The 22,120-nt window shown below is 41.4% G+C and overlaps 2 protein-coding genes and 1 non-coding gene across 3 annotated transcripts; 2 read left to right on the top strand and 1 right to left on the bottom strand.

Moving 5' to 3' along the window:
- The first annotated feature begins 3,024 nt into the window (after positions 1-3,024).
- Positions 3,025-12,099, top strand: MAK16 (MAK16 homolog). The gene is made up of 10 exons (XM_054566050.1): positions 3,025-3,107; positions 5,287-5,336; positions 5,428-5,537; positions 5,644-5,708; positions 5,894-6,045; positions 6,767-6,821; positions 9,753-9,827; positions 10,519-10,632; positions 11,302-11,367; positions 11,507-12,099. Exons 1-10 carry the CDS (start codon positions 3,093-3,095, stop codon positions 11,699-11,701), a joined length of 897 nt encoding a protein of 298 aa, XP_054422025.1. The 5' UTR covers positions 3,025-3,092; the 3' UTR covers positions 11,702-12,099.
- On the bottom strand, positions 12,078-20,010 carry TTI2 (TELO2 interacting protein 2). Its single transcript, XM_054566049.1, has 7 exons — positions 18,976-20,010; positions 17,141-17,327; positions 16,498-16,590; positions 14,964-15,151; positions 14,742-14,885; positions 13,191-13,353; positions 12,078-12,292 (listed from the first exon to the last, which is right to left on the bottom strand). The coding sequence occupies exons 1-7, from the start codon at positions 19,620-19,622 to the stop codon at positions 12,188-12,190; spliced, it is 1,527 nt and encodes a 508-aa protein (XP_054422024.1). The 5' UTR covers positions 19,623-20,010; the 3' UTR covers positions 12,078-12,187.
- A 331-nt stretch (positions 20,011-20,341) lies between these two features.
- On the top strand, positions 20,342-20,446 carry LOC129064933 (small nucleolar RNA U13). The gene has a single exon (XR_008528544.1). It is a non-coding gene; the product is annotated as a small nucleolar RNA U13 (small nucleolar RNA).
- Positions 20,447-22,120: the final 1,674 nt, after the last annotated feature.

Raw genomic sequence — 22,120 nt, 5'->3', positions numbered from 1 at the left:
TGCTGTATAACAATGGACCAATCCCATGATGCACAATGAGCAAAACACCCGGAGAGACACTCCTATTGCTCCAGCCAATAGTCACTCAATTGTAAAATATGTGAGGCCACCCTAGACAAGTGAGCCGACAGCCACCCTCCCAGCTGACCACAGACGGGCAAGCAAGCCCAGGCCTGACCAGCCCAGTCTGGCGGAGGTCGGCAGAACTCCCCAGTTGACTTGTAAAGACATGAACAATTATAAATGCTTATTTTCTTAACCACTGAGTTTCAGAGAGGTGTGTTACACAGCAATAGCTAATGATACGGAAATTAGTATTGGAACTGGGCTGCTTCTGTGAAAAAATGAATTAATTTAAAAAATCTACAACATGTAGCACTGGCCTTGGAACCAGGTAGTAGGCAAGGACTGAAAAAGCAGATTGAGAGCTGCTATAGCAAACCAGATAAAAATATGACACATCTTAGGTAGTAGTGAAACATTTCATAGAAGTATCACCTATAGTAATTTGGAAGATATAAAACATAGCACATGAACTTGTGCATCTGGATAAAATAATTTCTAGGCAGAATGCTAAAAGTGTCAGTTTGCACCTTTTAGCTCATATTATAAGGTATTGAGAGAAAGAAATCAGTTCAAGGAGGAAGAAAAGACCACTTTATTGGGAGGAATTAGGGGGAATATAAAGGAATCAAAATTTAGCAGATTGGAAAATAAAACTGGTTCTTATCTCCAGTCTCCCCAACAAGTAGGAGATCCTCAAGGTGAGGCTGGAAGATCCTTAGGTAAGTCCTCTAAAAGAGTTAGGAAGTTACCTAGTAAACCTTTTCAGCCATACGAAAGAGCCAGTAGTAATCATAAAGATGTCTTTTCATAGCTAGCAGCATGATACACCCAAAGTGGCCAACATTAAGGCTGAAGAGAAGTTTTTCTGGAAAAAAATTGTTTTTGTCCAGCGGAATGAACTGAGATTCCCTACAGAAAGATCACAAAGGTTTTAAAACTGTACGTGGTGGAAGTCCTCCCCACTTAACTAGAAAGGACTAAAATTGTTCTAATTATAAAAATGCTTCTGGGCCTCCAAGCTTCTTTGAATGAATGAATAAAGCAAATGGAATATTACTCAGCCATAAAAAAATAATGACATCTTGCCATCTGTGACAACATGGATGGAGCTCGGGGGCATTATACTAAGCGGTATGTCACACAGAGGGAGACAAATACCAGATGATCTCAGTTACTTGTGGAATCTAAAAAACAACAACAAAGAACAAAGAGCCAACAAAGAGAGAAGAGATGGGGCAAGCGCAAAATGGGGGAAGAGGTCAAAAGGTACAAATTTCTAGCTATAGAATAAATAAATCATGGAAATATAATGTACAGCATGGTGACTACAGTTAATATTGTATTGTATATTTCAAGGTGCTAAGAGAGTAAATCTTAAAAGTTCTCATAAGAAAAAAATTATGAATAACTATGTCTGGCAATGGATGTTAGCTAGACTTACTGTGGCAAACCTTTTGTAATAATGCAAATATTGACTCCTGCTATACCCCTGAAACTAATATAAAGTTGTATGTCCAACCTTTTGGCGTCTCTGGGCCACACTGGAAGAAGAGGAGCTGTCTTGGGCCACACATTAAATATATTGTGAAATGTAATCACAGAAAAATTTCTTAATGTTTTAAGTAAAATTATGACTTTGTGTTGGGCCACATTCATAGCCATCCTGGTCCGCAAGGGGCCTGTGGGCCATGGGTTGGACACCCCTGTTGCGTGTCGGTTATACCTCAAATTAAAAAAAAAAAAAAAAAAAGGGATTAGTCACAGGACTCACCTGTTGGTGGTGAGCAGGGAAAGAGTTATTACCCCCAATCAGACTGAAAAAATGCTGCACTTCCCCTCCTTGAAACAATTCAGGGAAAGTGGTGTGGTTCAGGCGGTGACTGTCCAGCTTTCTATTTCTTCCACATTGTTTTAAATTTGATTTTTCTGACATGGAAAGGCTTGTGTATGCATGACTTTACCTTGGTCTCAAAACTAGCCTTGTCTAGGGCCCGAGGCTAATGAGAACAATCATGATTTGTTATGAATCAATGTAAACTATGCATTTAACATAACTCTAGTCCTCACATACCCCCGTTATTCAAATGAAAAAGTTTGATTAAAGGTTAAGTGACTTGCCCAAAGGTATTTAGTAGATGGCAGTTGCTTTGTTTTGATAATGTCTCCAAAAACCAGTGCTAAAACAACGTTTTGAAAGAGGGTGGTTCTACTTCAGTTTTCTCCTGCATGCAGCAAAATTATATTATTTATGATACAATTAATTATTTTATCCGGTAGGCAAAGTAAGGGCTCATTCTTATTCTGAGATTATGCTTTCCTTATCCTTGGTATTAAAAGGCCTTTCTTTTGTAAAACAGTATGAACTCGTAAAGGGTTTTCTTTCCGCTGCCAAAATGAAAAAGCTGGGGGTAAAGTTATTCCTTAACAAAAAATGTGAAATATTATCTGACCCATGAATTTCAAAAGTCAGGACCCAAAGCTGCCCCAAAACACGAGTGTCTGCGAGGTGAGGTAGGGATAGGTAAGCGCGGGAGGGAGAGTCTCTAAAGAGAACCGAGGTTGAAATCCACGTATTGGACGAAGGAGTAAACACAACGCAACATTGACGGTGAGCACTAAGGGGGTACTCCGCGCCTTTGCCGAGAGCAGTGTCGGGCGGCAGAAGGCCCGGTGGCCTGCGCGGTCATAAACTGCGCGTTGGACTAGGGAGAGCCGGGAGCTGTCCGCCTCCGCGTTCCAGAGACGGCCGACTGCTGCGCGAGGTTGCACCGGACCGTCGGCCACGTTTGCAGTTTCTAGGTGCGCCCGGGACAAGACCAACGCTGTGAGCGGGCCACCGCTGTCGCTCCTGACGTAGTGGGGGACGTAAAAGCGTGCGCATAAGTTAGGCCGCCAGGCGGCGCTGTGTGCAAGTCTGAAAAATCGGAGCTCTCGCGATAGGTGAGACTAAGCGTTCCGGAAGTGATTTGCCGGAAGAAGCATGGCTGCTTCCGGGATCTAGGTTCGCACGCTGGAATGCCGACACCATGCAGTCCGATGATGTGAGTCTCCCGTTGCTGTGCCACTCGGGGTTTATGCAGGTTGTCTCGCTCTCATGGGGACTCAGCCGCGTGCTCAGGCGGCCCATTTGCCTCATGTGGCTCATAAAGCAAGGCTTCCAGAACCCCGGTTTTGGTTGCCTGGAGCTCTCACGTGTCTACCCTGGGCCTCCAACGGATTAAGGGGCCTAAAACCCGCCACCTTGGTCCAGGGGGCCGGCTTATCCAGTCCCTGGTGACTAGCCGTGACGGACTCTGCGTGTGGTCTTTGGGGACGTGGAGGTGGGGTTGGGGGCTGGAGGGAGATACGGCCAAGTTTAGACGACAAATTAAGTCTCCTTTTCATCCATACGCACACAACTTTCAGTCTGCTTTTCCTCTGTTTAGATTTTTCTTTACATTTGTCCCACTTTGTGCCGAGATCATAATTTTAGAAGCATCCTAGATTTATTCATTTAATAACCTGTAGGAGAAACATTTAAGTGCTTACTCTGTTGCGTGCGTTGTAGTAATTACTAGAGATTGGGTTGTCAATAAGCCAGACAAAAGACCTGCTCTCCTGGACACTCTGGTGGGAGAGACAGTGAACAAGTGAACAAATAAAAGCAATTGCACTGTATAATAATATTAGAAAGAAAGATCAGAGGTGATGGAGAGTAATTAGGACAGACCACCTGATCAGGGAAGGTTTCTCTGAATGGAAGACGATCGAGCTGAGATCAAAAGAATGAGAATGAACTGCCCCCAAGGAGAGGAAGGAAAGCAGTCAGTCTAGGTAGTAGGAAAGTAAAGTACCAAGATCTGGAGGTTGGAGAGGAGGGATATATTCCAAGGACACCGAGGTCATGTGGGGTCCTGTCAGGGTTTTAGGGGATTCAGTGGGAAGTGACATGTGATTTACATGTGAGGAAGGTCTGTAGTTGTGTGAAAGGTTTTTGAAGGAGAGCAAGAGTGAACACAAGGAAAGTAGAATATAATAAAAGTAGCTTCAACTAAGGTAGTCATGGTGGATATGAAAGGAAATGGATAAATTTGAGATGATTTATCATTTTAATTGACGACTTGGTGATGGGGTAAATGAAAAAGAAAAAGGACAAATCAGGGATTTTTGGATTTGAACAACTAGTTCAGTGGTGGTTTTATTCTGGAGGCGGGAACGACTGGAGAAGGAGCCCAGTATTCTTTTGAGAGGCGTGGAATTGAGAACTCTATTTCGACGTGTTAATGTATATGATGCCTATTAGACAGCCAAGTGTAGGTGCCAAGGAGGCGGCTGGGTGTAAATACAAGTCTGGTGCTCAGGTGAGAAATTTGACCAAGAAATAACAATTTAGGAGTCATCAGTTTAGCGGTGATATTTAAAGCCACCAACCAGACTGAGCTCCTTTTCCAGTTTCATTTCCTCTGACCTGTTCCCTAACATCCCCTGCCAAACACATCCTGTAAAATTGCAGAAATGTTGTTCCATTCTTTTACGTTTATGCTTTTTCCTTTAAGCACTCAGCGGCTCTCATACTCTTACAGGCCTCTTTGTACTTAGACTGCTCTTTGTATGTATCTTTCTCCCTGCCTACCTAGACAGATGACATTCTTTAAGGACTCTGCCTGCCTTCATTCAACAAATGCGTGAGTGCCTCCTGTGTGTCAGTGCCTCACATTAATTAAGTGTGCAATAAATGATGAATGAATAAAGAAGCCGTTTGTGGAGGATAGCATAGGTGATTTCCCTTGCCCTCAGTGAGATAAAATTCTGGTACATATATCCAAATAGTCTAGTACTGTGCATCTTTTTACAATGGATAGTGAACATTTTAAGTAGAAAGGGAAAGTTACAAAATACATAATATGACCTCATTTTGTTGAAAACATACATGTAGGCATACTAGTTCTTGGAATGTACACACTTATAGAAAAACTTGAAAATATTTATAAATACTAATGAAATTGTATTTCTGAGGAATGGGGTTATGGTCATTGCTAATTTGTATTTACTTTTCTATAAAAATCTGTCGTTTGTGTAGAAAAGAAGTCAGACTTTTACAAAGCGCTTCTTCCTCCTCTCGTTTGTTAGAGACGCCTTTCCTCAGTAAAGCAGGGCACTGCCCTCAAGCATTGCCTCTTGGGCTCATGTGCCACCTGTTGGGTCTGAGCAACTGAAATGGGTTTATATTTTGTCCTGCAGGTTATCTGGGATACGCTGGGAAACAGGCAATTTTGTTCCTTCAAAATAAGGTGAGTCTAGATTTGGAACTTGGACAAATATTCCTTTAGGTGCCCTCTTGGTAATCCATCTTAAAAATGCTTGCTGTTCCTCTCATTCTAGAACCAAGACCCAGGGCTTTTGCAGAAATGAATATAGTCTGACTGGACTGTGTAATCGGTCATCGTGTCCCTTGGCAAACAGTCAGTATGCTACTATCAAAGAAGAGAAAGGTAATGCCCCCCGCTTTCAGATTCCAGGAGAACTACTCAACAGCTTTTCAGAGGATATTCTTAGGTCCCTCCCAATAATATTAAAGATATTTACTTTATCCTGCAGGACAGTGCTACTTGTATATGAAGGTTATAGAAAGAGCAGCTTTTCCTAGGCGTCTTTGGGAACGGGTAAGGCGTGTAACATAAAATTACAATACCCATTAATCAAGAGCAAAATGCCATGTTTTCCTCTCTTCCTTGACTATATTTAGATTGAACCTTTGAAGCCGTCCTCATTAGGTCCGTAGTATTGTTAACAGTGGAGACCTAATCATTTACCCTCGCCCTTCAAGGTTTCTTTCTCTGTTTGATAGGTCCGTCTTCATAAAAACTATGAGAAAGCACTGGAGCAAATAGATGAAAATCTGATTTACTGGCCCCGTTTCATTCGACACAAGTGTAAGCAGAGATTCACCAAGATCACCCAGTACCTAATTAGAATCCGAAAACTTACACTGAAACGACAGTAAGTATTCAGATTCTTTCTTTCTTCCTTTCTTTCTAAATCTATTTCCTTATGAATCATGTTATAAAATTGAGAGATTATGAAACCGCTAGTAATGCTTTCTATCAGATTCAACTTTGGGGACTCTTTTGTGAGGTGCTAAGAAGAAACTTTACTTCAGATGAAAGGTGTGCCCTTTGATTTTGCAGGATTTTAAAAACAGTATATATAATACAACTTGATTGTCCCCACCCTCTCTGAAAATCAGCTTGAGAAAATTTTGTTTATAGCTCCCCGAGGCAGTCTTAAAATTAGGGATTTAAAAACGACCTAAAAAATGTGAATAACCAGGAATGGAAGGACTTAACTCTGAATTCAATGAAAACTAATTTTTAAAAGTAATTTGAAATCCATACTTAATTGAATTGTGACCTGTGGAGGATACTAAAGAAGTCAGTCTTCTACGGAAAATTCCCTTTTCTTAGTTCACTGAAGCATTGTTAGCATAGAGAATGTCCTCTGGAGTCTCAGAATGCGTAAAGCAAACAAAAGCAGCCACAATAAAGTATATGTAAAAATGTCTGATTTTTTTTTTTTATAGCACTACATTTATCTAGAAAATTTGCTGAACTGAGCTGAACCCTACAAAATGAATTCCAATCCTTTTTTCCTTCTCATTTTTTTAAAGAAACACATAGCATATGTATTTGGGTTTCCTGATAACATGCTTTGTTTCCCCTAGGAAGAAACTTGTTCCTTTGAGTAAAAAGGTGGAGCGGAGGGAAAAAAGAAGAGAGGTAACTTACTGTTTGATATTCATAGCATCTTTATTTTCACTGAGGGTAGGGCTCACGAAAAAGATGTAGTCACTATTGTCTATGAACTCTTGAGGCCCTGGATAATGGTTCACTAATGGATAACAATATTAGTTGCATAAAATCGCTGATATTCCATATTAAGATTATGACTTTCAGGGCAGGTTACAATGTGGGTGCTTTGAGGATATATGTAATGGAGGACAAGTAGAATACCTTAGAGATCCACAACTCCTGGTCTAAAATTCTTGAAGTCAAATGTTTCAGAATTTTGTTATGTTGCCCATATTATATTTTACCCTCAGCAGGGTTTGAGCATTCTAATCAAATACACTAGTAGTTACGCAGTGAAATATAAGACTGTTCCTTCACATTAGATGGAATTTAAGGAACTGATTGGAATTATCTATTTCTTTGAAGTAACCTAGGCAGCTTTAGGACCGGAGTTGAATAGTGATGTTAATGGTGGGCTATTCATGGAAAATCTAGTCCGGAAACACCAGCCTTTGTTGCAGAGAGCAGCCTGCTCCTCTGCCTTGCTGGTTTTTCACTCAAGCTGAACCTTCTTACACTTTTCAAGACCCAGGAATTAGCTTTTCCTGGCAAGTTCAAATATTCATTCATTTTAGGTATTTGATTTGCTTACCTCCCTTCTAGCAGTAGACATGTACCTGATCACTTGTGATATCCTGTCAAGAAAAACTTGAATGCCGTATTTTGCTGTGTAGAAGGCGCACCCACGTTTTTGTGTGCATTTTACATGGGATGGTTATACACATGGTATGTAATCATTATGCCCATGTATATAATGCACAAACTTACTTTTCCCTAAAAAATTTGGGCAAAAAAGTGCACATTATACACAGCAAAGTACAGTAATTGTGATGCTTTTGCTTCCATTAATCACAGAGTTCTGTATCTCAAATCTATTTTATCACTGGTCTAAAAACTTTTTGATCACTCACCCCATGAATAAAATTTTGAGCATACACTCTCCAGTATATCACTTAAAAATGTTATATACATGTATACTTTGACTTATAGGTATAAGTAATTGTGCTGGTCTGGTTCGTAGCTGAGTATAAATTGTCTTTAAGGGCTCATAATTGATAGGTATGTCAGGGGTACTTAGAGAAGTGCATTGTGGATTGTTTGCATTAAGTACTTGCTCTTTTTTTTCATTCTCTGCCACCAATTATTAAAACAGGTGTTAATGCAAACCTTGCAGAATAAATTAAAATTTTCTATTTCTAAGAAATAATTTTAAAGCCCTCTGGAAAATGTGGATTTGGAAGATTTTTAAATGGGTTGGAAAATTAATATCTTTAAATTTTTAAAGTTATGATTGAAATTTCTATAGAAGATGTTTTCAGCACTGACACATACAAATGGAATCGTTTTCAAGATGTTTTATCCACAGAACTTTTTTTTTCTTTTAAAATCACTGGTAGCATATTCTCTTTCTCTTGTAAGAACAGATGAGTTTTTTTTTTTAATTTGTGTATTTACTTTTTAAAACTCCTGCTATGTTACATACTACTGACCGCCATCTTTAAGTTCTACAACTTCTTTTTTCCTAACTTACTGATTTTAGAGAGAGAGACATCGATTTGTTCTTCCACCTATTCATGCATTCATTTGTTGATTCGTATTTGTGCCTTGACCAGGGATCAAACCTGCAACTTTGGTATATCAGGACAATGCTATAATTGAGTTTCCTGGCCAGTGCTCTACAACTTTTTTTAGGTACCAAACCATTAAGTAATCAGCATACCTTCATAACTACTCCTTATCTTACTGCAAACAGTCTGTAAATCCACGTAACCAATCGGAATAAAGGAGTGAGATCATCACTTTCAAACCCTTTGTGCAGTATTTTTCCCTCAGAATATCTTGTTCACTGTATTTGACACACAATTCTTTGCTTTATGGACCGAGTCAAGGCACCAATGTCAGTACGCATAAAAAGGAACACTTGTTTTGAATACTTTCTTTCTCATATTAGTGGCTTACTCTTGAGGTGCAGGCACCCTCTTTAGAGAATAATACAGAACATCACAAGAGACTTAACTGACCCATGTGCCCCAGTCTTCCTGCACTGTGACTTACCACACTGTTCATCATTCTAACATAGCTTCAGGATGTAAACTTTGAAATCCTCTGTGATTTTACTATCAAGTTAATATACAATCTTAGGCTAGAAAGGTAGATTGAAGTTAGATTTTTATGTCTCGATTGTGGGTGGTAACAGGTTGATGCACCACGTATCATTTCCTATGAGAGATCATTGAAGGAAGAGATTTTTTTAAACCTGTTTTTCTATCACATGGGATCTAACACGGCTTTAGAAAATGTAAATGAGTGAAGTTCTCTGTTCCCTTTGTCTGCTTCAGGTTGCTAATTTTCTAAGACACTTAAATGTATGTAGACCTACCTGCTTTGTATATCTACCAAAAGCGTTGTTAGAATTTAGAGGGCTATATATGAAATTCTAGAAAGTTTTTTAATTGAAAGATTCCTAAGAAGATTTGAGGTAAAGAAGAAGTATGTCTGGTTGGAGAGACAGAAGCCCCTGTAATGCCCTGTTTGGTGTGGTTCAGTGGGTTGGGCGTCCTCCTGAGAACCAAAAGGTCGCAGGTTAGATTCCTGGTCAGGGCACAGGCCTGGGTTGTGAGCCAGATCCCTGGTTGGGGGCGTGCGAGAGGCAACCAATCAGTGTTTCTTCCTTTCTCTTTGTCCCTCCCTTCCCCTCTCTCTAAAAATAAAGAAATCTTTTTTGTGTGTGTAAAAAAAGAAGCCCCATAATAGCAACTGGGAAAAGTGATTACATCTTTCTGATAAAGCCTTTGATAGTTTCTTGTACAGGCTGAAAAATGAGTACTAATGAAGTAAATGGGTTTTGCTCTCTTACAGGAAAAGGCATTAATAGCTGCTCAGTTGGACAATGCCATTGAAAAGGAATTGCTGGAGAGACTTAAACAAGATACGGTGAGAGAGCTAGAACTTGGGGTAGAAATTTCATTTTTTAGGTGGTACTAGGAAATGTGGAAATAGTGGGAAATGGGTTTTATTTTTCAACATGCTAGATGTTCACCTTGATTTTATTCCTGGGATAATATATGCCCTGGCTTCTTCACTGAAGTTCATTGGTGCAAGCACATAGAATGCTTTGGTTGTCCTTGATACTCCAGTTAGTATGAGACCTTTCCCTTTTGCCATTTCTCCCAATCCTGTTCCCAGACTCACAGCCCCAGATCTCTTTGTAAAAGCCATACAATTTTTATCCTCCTGCCTATTCTCCTTTTTTAAGATTCTTCAAAATTAACTTTTATTCTCTTTTTAAAATGACATAGAAACATGAATAAAAATTCCTTTTTCCATATTATTTCCCCCTTTGTCAGGAAAATTACACTTGTTCTAATCCAAGGGCTTTATAGACTACTCTGTTTTAAGTGATCTGCTTCCATCCTTCATTGAATTTACCAGTTTGATTATTTTAATGTTAAAATGGGCTTTTTAAAGACACTGCCAGCTCTACCCTTGATGACAGTATAAAAACATTACTCATCAAATTGAGTATTCTCATTTCACTGAGAAAAAAATTACATGCTTGTCAGACAGTGGACTTCCAAGTGTGGGATGCAAATATGGTAAAAGCCAATCTGTTTATGTTCTTCAGTATGGCGACATCTACAACTTCCCCATTCATGCCTTCGACAAGGCCCTGGAACAGCAGGAGGCAGAGAGTGACTCTTCAGATGCGGAGGAAAAAGATGAAGACGATGAGGAGGAAGTAAGCCTTGTCTGTGTTTTTGCTTTGTCAAGCAGTAACCTATAGGACTAGATTTATTTTAATGTAATTAAGAGACAGGATGTCCTTTTCAGTCCCCTAACCAAAAGTAATCACTGATCCGACTTTTCTGTCGTGAGACTAATTCTGGTTCAGCAGTGGCTGTGGTGCTCTCCAGGGTCCGTGCACTGACAGTTTTAATCTTACTGGTGAGCACGCTGACATTCTTTCTGGCAAGATGACAAGTGAAGAATCCTCATCAGCTGGTAGAGTGGACCATTAAGGAACTGACAGAAATTTACCAGGATTTAATCTTACTGTTAACATAGAGGTACTTGAGTGATAAGTGTTTTTAGGAAAAGGGTAGATTTGGCAAGCAGGTATTTAATCATACAGTATACTCACATAGGTACAGAGGCATACTTTACCTAAAACTATTTTTTGATTATTTGAAATTAATAATTTTACTTGAACGTATAAAGAATTGTTTGTAAATCTTACCTACTGATTTCAGAAGTATTAAACTTGGGAACAGGTAGATTTTAGTTGCCTAATAAGTAGATTCTCATTCTGGTTGTGTTAAGTACTTACGTATGTATCAAAGAATAAACTGGATGTCTAAGATGAATGTTCATGATATATTTTGAAGTTCACAATTATGTTTTACTTTAGGACGTGGGAAAAAGAGAGTTTGTGGAAGACGATGAGGTGGATGAGAGTGACATAAGTGATTTTGAGGTGAGACCGATGGGCAAAGGGCGGCTTTCCAAACGCAGGGGGCCGGACAAGTTCTCTGGTTTGTTCTAAGTAGAGATGACAGTGGAATTTGGGGAATGAATGTAGCAACTTCTCTTAATGTTTTCCCTCCCCACGCTAGGAAATGGATAAACTGGATGCTGGCAGCGATGAAGATCAGGATGATAAGTCCTCCAGTGAGGAAGAAGAAAAGGCCCGTGACGCCAAACGCAAAGGCAAAACACCCGTGAAAGGGCCTTTGCTGAGAAAGCGAGCGTATGTGGAAATAGAGTATGAGCAGGAGACAGAGCCAGTGGCCAAGGCCAAAGCCACGTGATTTCCATTCATTCATGATTTATATAACAGAACTGAACATTTTGAACTTTATCCTCACCACATACACACCTCCAGCTCTTATTCTTTATGTTGTATTCAACACAATGTTTGTTTTTTTTTATATTTATACCACTTCTGTGGGGCAAGAAATTTGGGAGAGAGTGGATGAAAAGTTGTAAACAGAGTATTTTTGTAGCTTTGGCATGTGTTGAAGGGACACTTTGTGCCCAAGAAGCTTAACGTGAGTTTGTGGCTGTAAATACTTCTAAATTTTAAATGCCCACCCTTGGTGACTGCCCCCAACTTTAATTCAGAAATGTCCAGACTTCAGTTTTTCTTGTTCTTTCCATAATTCTATTGGAATAAAAGGAAAGAAGGAAAAAGAAGATCTAAAGAATAATGTCCAGTATAAAAATACTTTTTTCCTTAAATAGTTCCATTTACATAGGAAGAAAGTCCTCTCCTCTTTAGGAAAATAATACAAATCTTAACTTCCATTGTGGGGTGCACCTTCAGAAACCTGCTGCACTTTTCTGATACAGTTCACCACCTTGCTGTCGTCACAGCTTTGGAGAATTTTGGCCAGGAGACCCTGAAACATGAAACCAGACAAGACTTTGATTTTTGTTATTTTCTTCCCTTTCACCTTGGTTCTTTTTTCTTGGTACCATGCTCAAAAAAGGAAAAAATGGATGACACTAAGGGGGCAATTCACAGAACAAGTGTAACTGTAAAAACTGTTGGCACACTTGGCAATGTCCTGCTGGACGTTGAAGAAGCAGCTTAATACCAGCCAAGGCGAATTAGATTGGATCTAGGCTTTGAGACTTGCCTGAGATCAAAGCGCCAACGTGAAGTTTAATCCAAACAGACTAATAAAACAACAAATTAGACTATCAATATTTTCAGGGTATGAATTTTTAATGGCTGCCTTACATCTTTGCAATTGAAGATTTCTAAATGGAGTAAGAAGTGAGGCAATAGTTTATGAAACATAGAAACATGCACATAGCTATTATATGTTAATGGCTTTGAGAAATTAACTTTTGTGGAATATGAAACCAAAGAATTCCCATGCAGATAAATGAGAATATGGAAAAGCAGTTTCCCCTGAAAAATGGGAAACATTTCTGGGATCTGAATTACTCTACCTATATTTTTATTTCTTGGTGGCTAATAGCCCATTATTTCACCTTTTTTAAAAAAATTGAATGAGAGGAACAGAACTTAAACTCTTGCTCATGATCTTTTTGCCCATTCTTTGTCCTAGCACCAGAGATATTTTCTAACCCTGCCTTTTGGTCTGTACGGTTCTGAATACCTGTGCTCAAATTCTGTTGAAGGCTAGAGAGTTCCCAAGGTGGAACCTCACCCCTCCACTTTCATTTACAGACTTGGACAGGCAGGTGAGTAATAAATTACAATCAATTGTCTGAATCTCTCAAGGATAATGAGGCCTAACTGAAACCAAGTTGCAGACTGTCCCTTACCTTCACTTGTCCCAGAGAGCAGTGGTCCAGGAGAATCAGGCAGGCTGTGGCCTCCTCTAACAGGGCGCTCTTAACAGGCTCAGGTGTAAGGCTTCGATCCCTTGCCACATCACATACCAGTTTCAAGAGAGCCTTCAGTAGGACCACAAGTCTACAGGGAACTCTGGAATCAAGAAGAAAGATGTTCATATTCTAAATCTCTGGGTGTTAAAATGGAGTCTTCAAAGATCAACTAGTGTAAAGCCCTCATTTCACAAATGAAGGAACTGAGGTCAAATATGTGAGAACACAGTGCTGGAAGCAGAACTAGAGGCCAGACTCCAGATTTAGCTTCAAGCCCCATTACTTTTCTCAACATACTGCCCTGATAACACACATTGGCCTGCCTAGGAAAACCTGTTTCCCTCCTGAAGCCTGGTTCCTCTCTGTAAGGAAACAGCCGCTCCGGAAAGGGGAAACCTGGGATTTCCCCTACACTTTTGGCCAGAGAATAGGAACTGGCCCATAATCCTTTAACTTTTAAGGAGTCTCAGGCCAGGAAGTCAAAAATCGCATGAGGGAAATAAATGTGGCTTCTGGGACTTAAGCGTCAATTTGCATTTTCTGTCATTTAATTCCAGATCCAGCTTACCAACAGTTGCGCCCCATATTATTACTAGGTTTTTAAAAAGGTTCTTGATTAAAACAAAAAGTTCTAGAAGTGAGTAGTAGTGATGGTTGCACAAAATTGGGGATGTACTTAATGCCACTGAACTGTGTTTTAAAACAGTACCTTTTTTAACCACAATAAAAACTAAAAAGCCTTCGTGGAAACTGGAAAGTAATTTTAACTTGTAGTGTGAAAATAAGTGAAGTAAACTGTACTTCTGGACAGAACTATAACAAAAGCTTACATCCCCTACCTTGATCTGAGAATTACTAAGCGGTTTGCTGTGATCGGTACTGCTTAGCCTTCCACGTGTCGCCATCCAGTACATCACCTGCTGTTTCCCAGGCCCTGTCCCCTAGAGGGCAGCACACTCATCTAACCTAACCCTACATTTGCTTGTCCGTCCCTTCTTGGAATGCTGGTCTCTGCTGTCTAAAAGCCTGACAGCATTAACTTGATTTGGTTTCACTTATCCACCTATTCCTTCTATTTTAGTCCACTATTCTTCAGAGTTGGAATGCTTTCTAAGCACGCACATCCTCAATTAATACTCTCCTGATCACTGTTCAGTCATGTGGTATGAAGTGCTCTGGTCTCAACCAGATGTAAAACACATTGGGAGGAACAAATTTAGGCATGTCTCGTATACGGAACTTCTAAATGGCCTTTTAAAATTTAATGTTCATTATTCATCTATAGAGACAGACACCTGAAACAACAGTGGGTGTATTTTATCTTTCAAATGCCATTTTCTCAGTTCAAAATTCAACAGGCGTGTAAAATGGGAAGTATTCAAATACATGGCATGGCCTTAATACCTTGTACTGCATGTACATCTGGGACAGTTCTGAAGAGAACTCTTGGTTTTGCCCTGCTTACCACACACTGGCTGGCTGGCATACCTTGGCCAAGTATACTGCACGAGAAGTTTCAGGGTTTCCAGCATCTTCAATCTAGCCTCCTCCTCCGGCCCATCATAAACCTCCAGATAACCAAGGATGACTCGCTCCAGCCTCTTCAAGTGCCGGACAGCTAGGATCCCCAATCTACAAACAAAAGAGAAACCGTGATACTGTAGAGATGAAGCCAAGGAATCTGGCCAGACCAGCAGCCCGGGCACTCGCCTCTTCACAAAAGCTGGAAGGTTTCTTGCATAGGTCCTGCGTAAGAGAATGCGGTGCTCTGGCTCCATGTGGGTCAGGATCAGCTGCAGGACCTCATCACAGTGTGTGGTGGGTCGAGCGGCATCTCCCTTCCAGCGCAGGGCTTTCTCTAGGACCGGAAATAAGTCCAACAGACAGAGCAGCACAGCCTAGGAGAAAGTAACGGAAAGAACTACCGTCATCCGTTTGCCTTCACAGCACTCACTGAGGTTTCTAGCAACTTTATTCACCTATTTTTGGGGGCCCTGTCATAGAATTCCAACATACTAGTAATACAGTAAGTGCATATTTATATTCTTTTTTTTTTTTTTTACATTATCGCCATCTGACAGTCTCAAATAAGTTAATACCTTCTCCCCACTGTGCTCTAAGCTGTAAAATGGGAAAAAGACAGAGCTGGGACTTTAACCCCAATTTTAAGAGTCTGAGTCTATTGTCACTGAATTACTAAATCCAAGCAATGTGCTTACACATTACCAAACCTGTACTTAAAACTGCTCCTAAAGAGAATGTAAGGTGGTCCTCATTTGTATCCAATTGAACCACCCTGTCTGAAGTTTCAGTTTGTCTAGGCAATCCCTTCTAGCTCTCCTGGGCTCTGGTTTTCTTGTATTTGGTAGTGTTTTTTTCTTCTTAAACACAATTTCAAGAGTCCTAACCTTTCTGTTAGTACCTGGATTCTCAATGCCTAAAACAGTATTTTTAAAAAGGTGGCAAGGTGAGGGGTTATGGGTGGGTAGTCATAAAATAAGAAACATGGTTATTTCTACCTCTAATTTTATATAACTTGTTTCTTGTGTCTTGAGAATATTGTTCCCCCCTCCTAAGGAACTTGTATTTATCCTTCATAAGTAAATACCACCTCCTCTGGATTCCCCCTAAAACCACCCACCACCACCAAACCTGGTGAGTTCCCTATTGCTGGACAACCACTGCACTTCACACAAACCTCTTTTAACAGATGTATCACTCTGTACTGTAGACCTATGTATAAATATCCATATATTTACATAAGTATCTCCCAAAGGGCTTCTTAAAGCCAGAAACCTTGTATGATTCATTCACTGTTGGAACCTACAATGGTTACTGGCACACAGTAGGTCCTCAGTGTCTATTGGATGAAAGAGTAAATGACACTAACATATCCAACATACAAGGTTTTAATGTGTGTTGATAATAAAGAAGCACAGAAGGAAGGGCACTTAAAAATAGAACTTTTTCTGACATAAAGCTGCCTCCAAGTGATATGTAACGGACCCAGGTGAAGGCAAAACACTGGCTTTTCTGTGGCTCCTCAAGAACGTGGATGCTTGCTTGGTATTGAGGTATTTTCATTAGTCATTGCTTACCACCATTTTCAGCTTGGCAATGGCTTCTAGTTAGCATCCGCACTCTCCAAGAAGACAACATCTCAACTATTCTTATTCATGTAGTGCCACCTTGTTCTCAGATTTGAAAATTCAGACTGCCAGTTATCCACAGATCTTGTGATTACCTGAATGAGTTGGTGCTCCGGTGTGTACAGATGGTTGTAAAGGGCGTGGTACAGGACCTGGGCCCTGTTATACTGGAGCAAATCAGCAGCAGGCTGCAATCAAACAAATGACCCAAATCAAAGGAAAGTTAGCCAACGGTGGCCAATGTGGATAATTTTAAAAATTGAGTTATGGCCATATGAAATTTATTGTACCCCTCTCTACTTCTATATATATTTTAAAAGCTCTATGATACACAGTTTAAGAAACAAGCAAACTTCCTCAAGTAATAGATTGCACATTTGGGTATAATCCCTCTCAGTTTGATTTTTTTGTTCCTTGAAAGTCAACTGTTAATTAATCAAAGCCTGGCTATTCAGTTTGGCAATGGCCTATGTTTTATGTGCATAATAATAGCCCATGTTTTTTATACATATATTACCTATGTGATATAACTTTTACTAGGTTGGCAGATGGAATAAATATAAAGAGAAAAAATATAAATAAATAAGTGACTGTAGTTATCTGACAGCATTAATAGAAAGCCAGTTCATAAAACATATTAAACATAGGCAATAATAAAATGGGAATATCATGAATGGGACACAGCCATATGACTCAGTCTACCCCATCAATACAGATGATAGAGCAGAGGTTGTTTACCACGTTAAGCACAATGTGATGGAGGCAGTGTACACCCAGGACTTTGTTCTCAGTCTGATAGTCATCTGAGATGAGCAATGATGGGGGAAGTATCCTTTCTAGATGTTGGTTCAGCCAGGGTCGAGTGACCTGTTGCAGAGTCCATGAGAAAACATGTTTGGTGGCAGGGTTATTCTTCCAGGATTCCCTACAGGAATGTGAAACCAAATTAAATAAAGTGACATGGTGGTAACTAGCAAGGAAAATTCAGCTAAACACAGTATTTCCTTGTCTTTGGAAAAAATACATCCCACATAAGGTAACTCCTGATATTACAACATACATTTTAAGATTTGGATCCAAATAACTTACAGATGTTACACTAAATACATTTAATACTCCCCCAGAGCTCTGGATGTAAAGCTTATCCAATGAGAAGTAGTGATTCATAACCCCAGCAATGTAAAGGATCTGCGGTGATGGTGGAGGTGGTCATAGTGAAGGTATGCTGAGAAGGGAGACATGGGTAATAGAAATGTCTTCATATTATTACTATTTATTATCATTGTTTTGAGAAGGGAGAGATGAGTAATAGAAATGTCTTCACACTATCATTATTATAAGGGAACAAATGAACCAATATTTGAACAGTATTCGTAGCTTATTAGTGTACACAAATTACTCAACTAATCTTCAAAACAACTGCAACAGGTAAAGTTATCTTTACCTAAATATTACCTATATATTACAAATAATAAAACTGAGGTTCAGAGAGAGGATCTGAAGAGAATCTGACCTGGCCTTACTCAGAAGCAATAAAAGGAGGCACCATCGGCCTCAAAACTAAACCTTTTAGTTCCAAGCTGCTAGTAAAATAAGTTATGTGCACTTTTTTTTTTTTAATATTACTACAGTGTGACAGGTACTTTTGCAGGGCATTTGGTCCTATCAGAAACATCCATGGAGATAATCAGTCTACGCCAAAAGGTCCTTGAAATCTGGTCCTGTCCAAAACATCTATAAGCACATTTGATCCCAATAAATGGTCCTTGACATTTGGTCCTGTCAACAATGTCCATGTTTAGGAAATGTCCCTGGGTTCTAAGGGCCTGTAACATTTATTTATACTCCTGGTTTACAGGATTAACACATAAAATATTATCATGTTTTCTTGTTCCAATAATTGTGACTGTATTGCCAATAACAACCCTTCTTGACTGGATAGTCTTACTGGTCATGACACATGGGATTAGGTAGATGGGTTGGCATGAGCCAAATGTCTTCGTGGAGGTTTGGGACAGGACCAAATTTCAAAGACCTTTTGGTTGAATCAAATGTCCCTCATCACAAATACTAACATACGAGTGAAAACTCACAAAGAATACTTCATCTAATAACAATCTAAAGCTTTCATTTTCATCCCGAAAAAGATAAAGGTTTTATTTTCATCACAAACACTGCTTCCGTATCTAACAACTATCCCTATCTACTAGCGGTGAGTTTCAACATCCCTAAGTTTAAGTTCAAACCGTAAGTTTCAATCCTCTCCAAACTCCCATCCCCACCCAGCTTTAGAAAGTTAAGTCTACATAAATGAGACAGAACTGCCAGTTTCCAGGGCAGTCGTCCTGACGACTGGAAAGAGCCGTAGAAAACGGAGTCTGAAGACCTGGGTGCTCCTGTCAAATTTACCACTATCTAGTTATGCCGTTTACAGCAAGTCACAACCTTTCTTGGCCTTAAGAGATCTGCTATTATAATAAATACTTCCATCTTACTGATGAAGAAACCAAGGTTCCTTTGAGCTCCAGCAATCTAAAACGGGCTGATCTCAAATCGGTGGCAGGGTTACTCACTTATTCAAATCGGGCTTGAGAAGCCCCATTATCATAGTAAACCTCCCTTTCTCGTCTTCATTTTCTCCGTGGAGAAATCCTGCCACAGAACCACACTCAGCAACTTGAAGCAACAAGACGAGCACCTCTCCAGCAACGTCCTGAGATGCTGGCCTGGTCCATGGTTGCTCCAGGTTGTGTGTGACGGCAAAAATATAGATGGGTCCAGCCAAACGTCGTAGGACTGTCTTCCATGAAAAGCAAACCAAAGAATTCTTGGCAGACTCAACTTTCCTCAACAGCTTCATAAACAGTAACCCAACGGCCGCCGCCTTCTCTGCCACTGCAGAGAAACCATCCCCTCCACGTTCCTGCTCCTTGGTTGGGGCTGCATACTTCTCCAGGGCTTTCGCCACCTTCCCCAGCATCTCGGGCGTTCCACCGAGCGACGCGCCATTCCCCTCAAATAACTTATCGCACTCTGTGGCTTCTACGAGAACACTGAGGTCTTGAAGAGCTGCATTTCTGGCCTCGCTCCGCCGGGGCCCCTGGCTGGTAAGATGGTGCAAAATCTGGGAGAAGGCCGGTCCGAGGGCGGAAGAAGGGCACTCTCCAGGCGAGGAAGAGCCCTCCGGCGATGGGGACTCCGGAGAGCTGTCAGGCTCCATTCCTGACTGCTGCAAGTGACGGCGGGAGGGGATCCGCTAACGAGGGCAGGAAAGATCACTGGACGCTGGACTTCTCCCAAAGAGCAGGACTAAAAGCAACTGAAACGGCGACACATCTAGGCGAAAGGAGGGCGAGTCTAACCAGCCTAAGAGTAAGGTGTGCATAAAGGAAAGATGCGGGAAAGGGAAAGGGACTTCTCTGGGAGTAGTAACACAATCTCAGACTCCCAACAGCGAGGTAGAGAAATTATTCTTGCCTACCTGAAGCCTCAGAACAAAACAAAACAAGTTTAAGGAACGACCCCTAAAACATGATACGAAAACCACTACTGCTACCTAAGTGCTTCCTACACACTCTGAGCCTATCAGGATACGGACCTAGCTAACGTCGTTGCCGCAAAGCACAAGCATAGCTTCCGCTAATACTGCGTCAACGATTCGCCATTTCACGACCTACTGTCGTAAAGCAATAACGATTCAGAATTTATTAAAGGGTGGAGCTATGGCAAAAATTTGCATAGAGAATAATCCGCTCGCTAATTTTGTTTCTGTTTCCACTTACTAGGTAGAAACAAGAGAAAAATCCCAAACTCTCAGTGATACTTTAAATACATACAGGATTTTGTGTGTCAATACTGATACATGTGGACTATACTTGTCACCCTATCTCAGAAGTAAGTGGATCATATCCGAGGATCCTTAGCCATTTTCTTTTTTCGATCCTTTTGTAGTTCATAAGTGTGATGATTGGGTCTTCACGCTTTTGTGTGACTTGTGCCTCCCACTAAACCTTGTTACGACGTTGGCACATTACCCGTCTGACGTGAACTCAGAGGATCCATATCATATAAGCTTTCGGTTTCATAGGAACTGGAGTTTTTGTGTTTTCTTATTATCATCAAAATTGTCAGAACATTGTTCCTGTTTTCTTAGTTAATAGTGAGCTAAAATTCTTCACAAGTGACGGCTGGTTTTTACGTAAAATTAGTCCCATTTTTGCAATTAGTTCTTTGAAGTGAACGCCGATTGGCTTTGGGAGGACGAGAGCCTTGGTCCTGTCCCAAGGTGGAAACGCGTCTGACTCCCGCGCCGTCCTCCCAGACTTAAGCCGGGTGGTCTGGGCCACGAAGCCTGTTTCGGGGCAGCTCCGCCGGGGGTGGGCGCCACGTGCCCGCGGGCAGCTGCGCGTGGTGCTGGGTCTGGACGGCAGGCGGCGCCTGCAGCCGCCGGAGACCCGGGGAGCAGCTTTGCCCTGCAAAAAGGTTTTGGTGCGGTTTTGAATGGGGAAGAGTGCCATGGCTCCGTGCGACTCCTTTGTCCGAGTGGGTCTCCTACTGCGTCGGCATGGCTTGTCCTCCTGCTGTGGGTTCTCTGAGGGTGAAATTGTGTCCAGATGACCCAGGGGCCGGTTACAGTACCTGGACAGTCTTGGAAGTTTGCCCGTGATTTTATATAGTTTCTTATTTGAAGCTACACAGGAGGAGTCTGGGTTGGCAAAGGAGCCAAGGCGTGGGCGGGAGCACGGCTAGACAGGCGTCGGACACCGGGAGGGGTCGGAGAGCCGGCTTGGTAGCCGTAGAGGGTAGGGGTAGAGGGTGAGGGTTGGGGGGCTGCCGCCGCTTGGACGCGCTGCTGGGCGGGCGCAGCAAACGCCATGCACCCCGCAGGTTGCCTCCTGGCTTTGGGATTCCTCCAGCCTCCGAGTCCCCAAGTCCAGAGAAAGCCCGGCGGGATGTGGGGGTGTGTGTAAGGAGGGAGGTGTCGCGAGTAGGTTCTCCTCTCCAGGGAGTGGTTGTGGCGGGTATACTCCAGTCCCGCCTTGGAGAGGGCGCCGCTTCCACGTGTCCTACCTGCGATTCCCTCCTTGCTCCCTTTCTCCCTCACTGTGTGACCTCTCTATGCCTTAATTTATAAAAAGTGAGGAGTAATAGTCCCTACTTCTTAGGCTTGTTATGGGAAATAAAGTAGTTAAATATATATGTAAACTGCTTAGCACTCCCTAGACAGGGGTAAATTCTATACAAGTGTTAGCGCTTATTAAACCACAGCTTCTGTATTGTTAACTTGCCTTTCCTCTTTTCGGGGGATTTTTGTGGTTTGGACTCCTCTTCCTCTCTCACTTGGCCTTGCCTTTTCTGACCAAATGGAAGCACTCATGATTTTCTAAGCAATTGCAAGCATTACAAATCATTTCTTCTCACGGGGATTCTCCCACACTAAGGGCCGTGTACTAACAAGATGCCAATCCACAGAAAAGTTACTGCATCCCTCCCACGGGGGAGCCTGCCTTCCCTGTTCCGGGGGCTCTCACTCACTCATGAGCAAAGTACTTGTGTTGCAGAGGTCTCCCCTGCTACGGACAAAGTTTTCTGAGGCCTGAGACCATTTACTTATCCTCAGTGCCTGGCACAATGTAAGTCACGCAATAAATGTTCGTTCAACCCCACATGTCCTTACAACAGGATTGGCTGACTAAACCATGATGCATCCACACAATG

Source organism: Pteronotus mesoamericanus, unplaced genomic scaffold, assembly GCF_021234165.1.
Source record: "Pteronotus mesoamericanus isolate MK-2021 breed Mesoamerican mustached bat unplaced genomic scaffold, CSHL_Meso_final contig_169, whole genome shotgun sequence".
NCBI classification, from domain to species: domain Eukaryota; kingdom Metazoa; phylum Chordata; class Mammalia; order Chiroptera; family Mormoopidae; genus Pteronotus; species Pteronotus mesoamericanus.
Note: the sequence above shows the minus strand (reverse complement) of the source record. Positions and strands in the feature narration are given on the sequence as shown.

Excerpts from the sequence above, each read along its gene's own strand:
- MAK16 (XM_054566050.1), top strand. Across the intron at positions 5,337-5,427 it reads TTTTGTTCCTTCAAAATAAG|AACCAAGACCCAGGGCTTTT; the intron begins GTGAGTCTAGAT and ends CTCTCATTCTAG. Across the intron at positions 6,822-9,752 it reads GGAGGGAAAAAAGAAGAGAG|GAAAAGGCATTAATAGCTGC; the intron begins GTAACTTACTGT and ends GCTCTCTTACAG.
- TTI2 (XM_054566049.1), bottom strand. The coding sequence starts at position 19,622 with ATGGAGCCTGACAGCTCTCCGGAGTCCCCATCGCCGGAGGGCTCTTCC. Across the intron at positions 15,152-16,497 it reads CGGAGCACCAACTCATTCAG|GCTGTGCTGCTCTGTCTGTT; the intron begins GTAATCACAAGA and ends ACTTTCTCCTAG. Across the intron at positions 14,886-14,963 it reads CTTCCAGCTTTTGTGAAGAG|ATTGGGGATCCTAGCTGTCC; the intron begins GCGAGTGCCCGG and ends TTTTGTTTGTAG.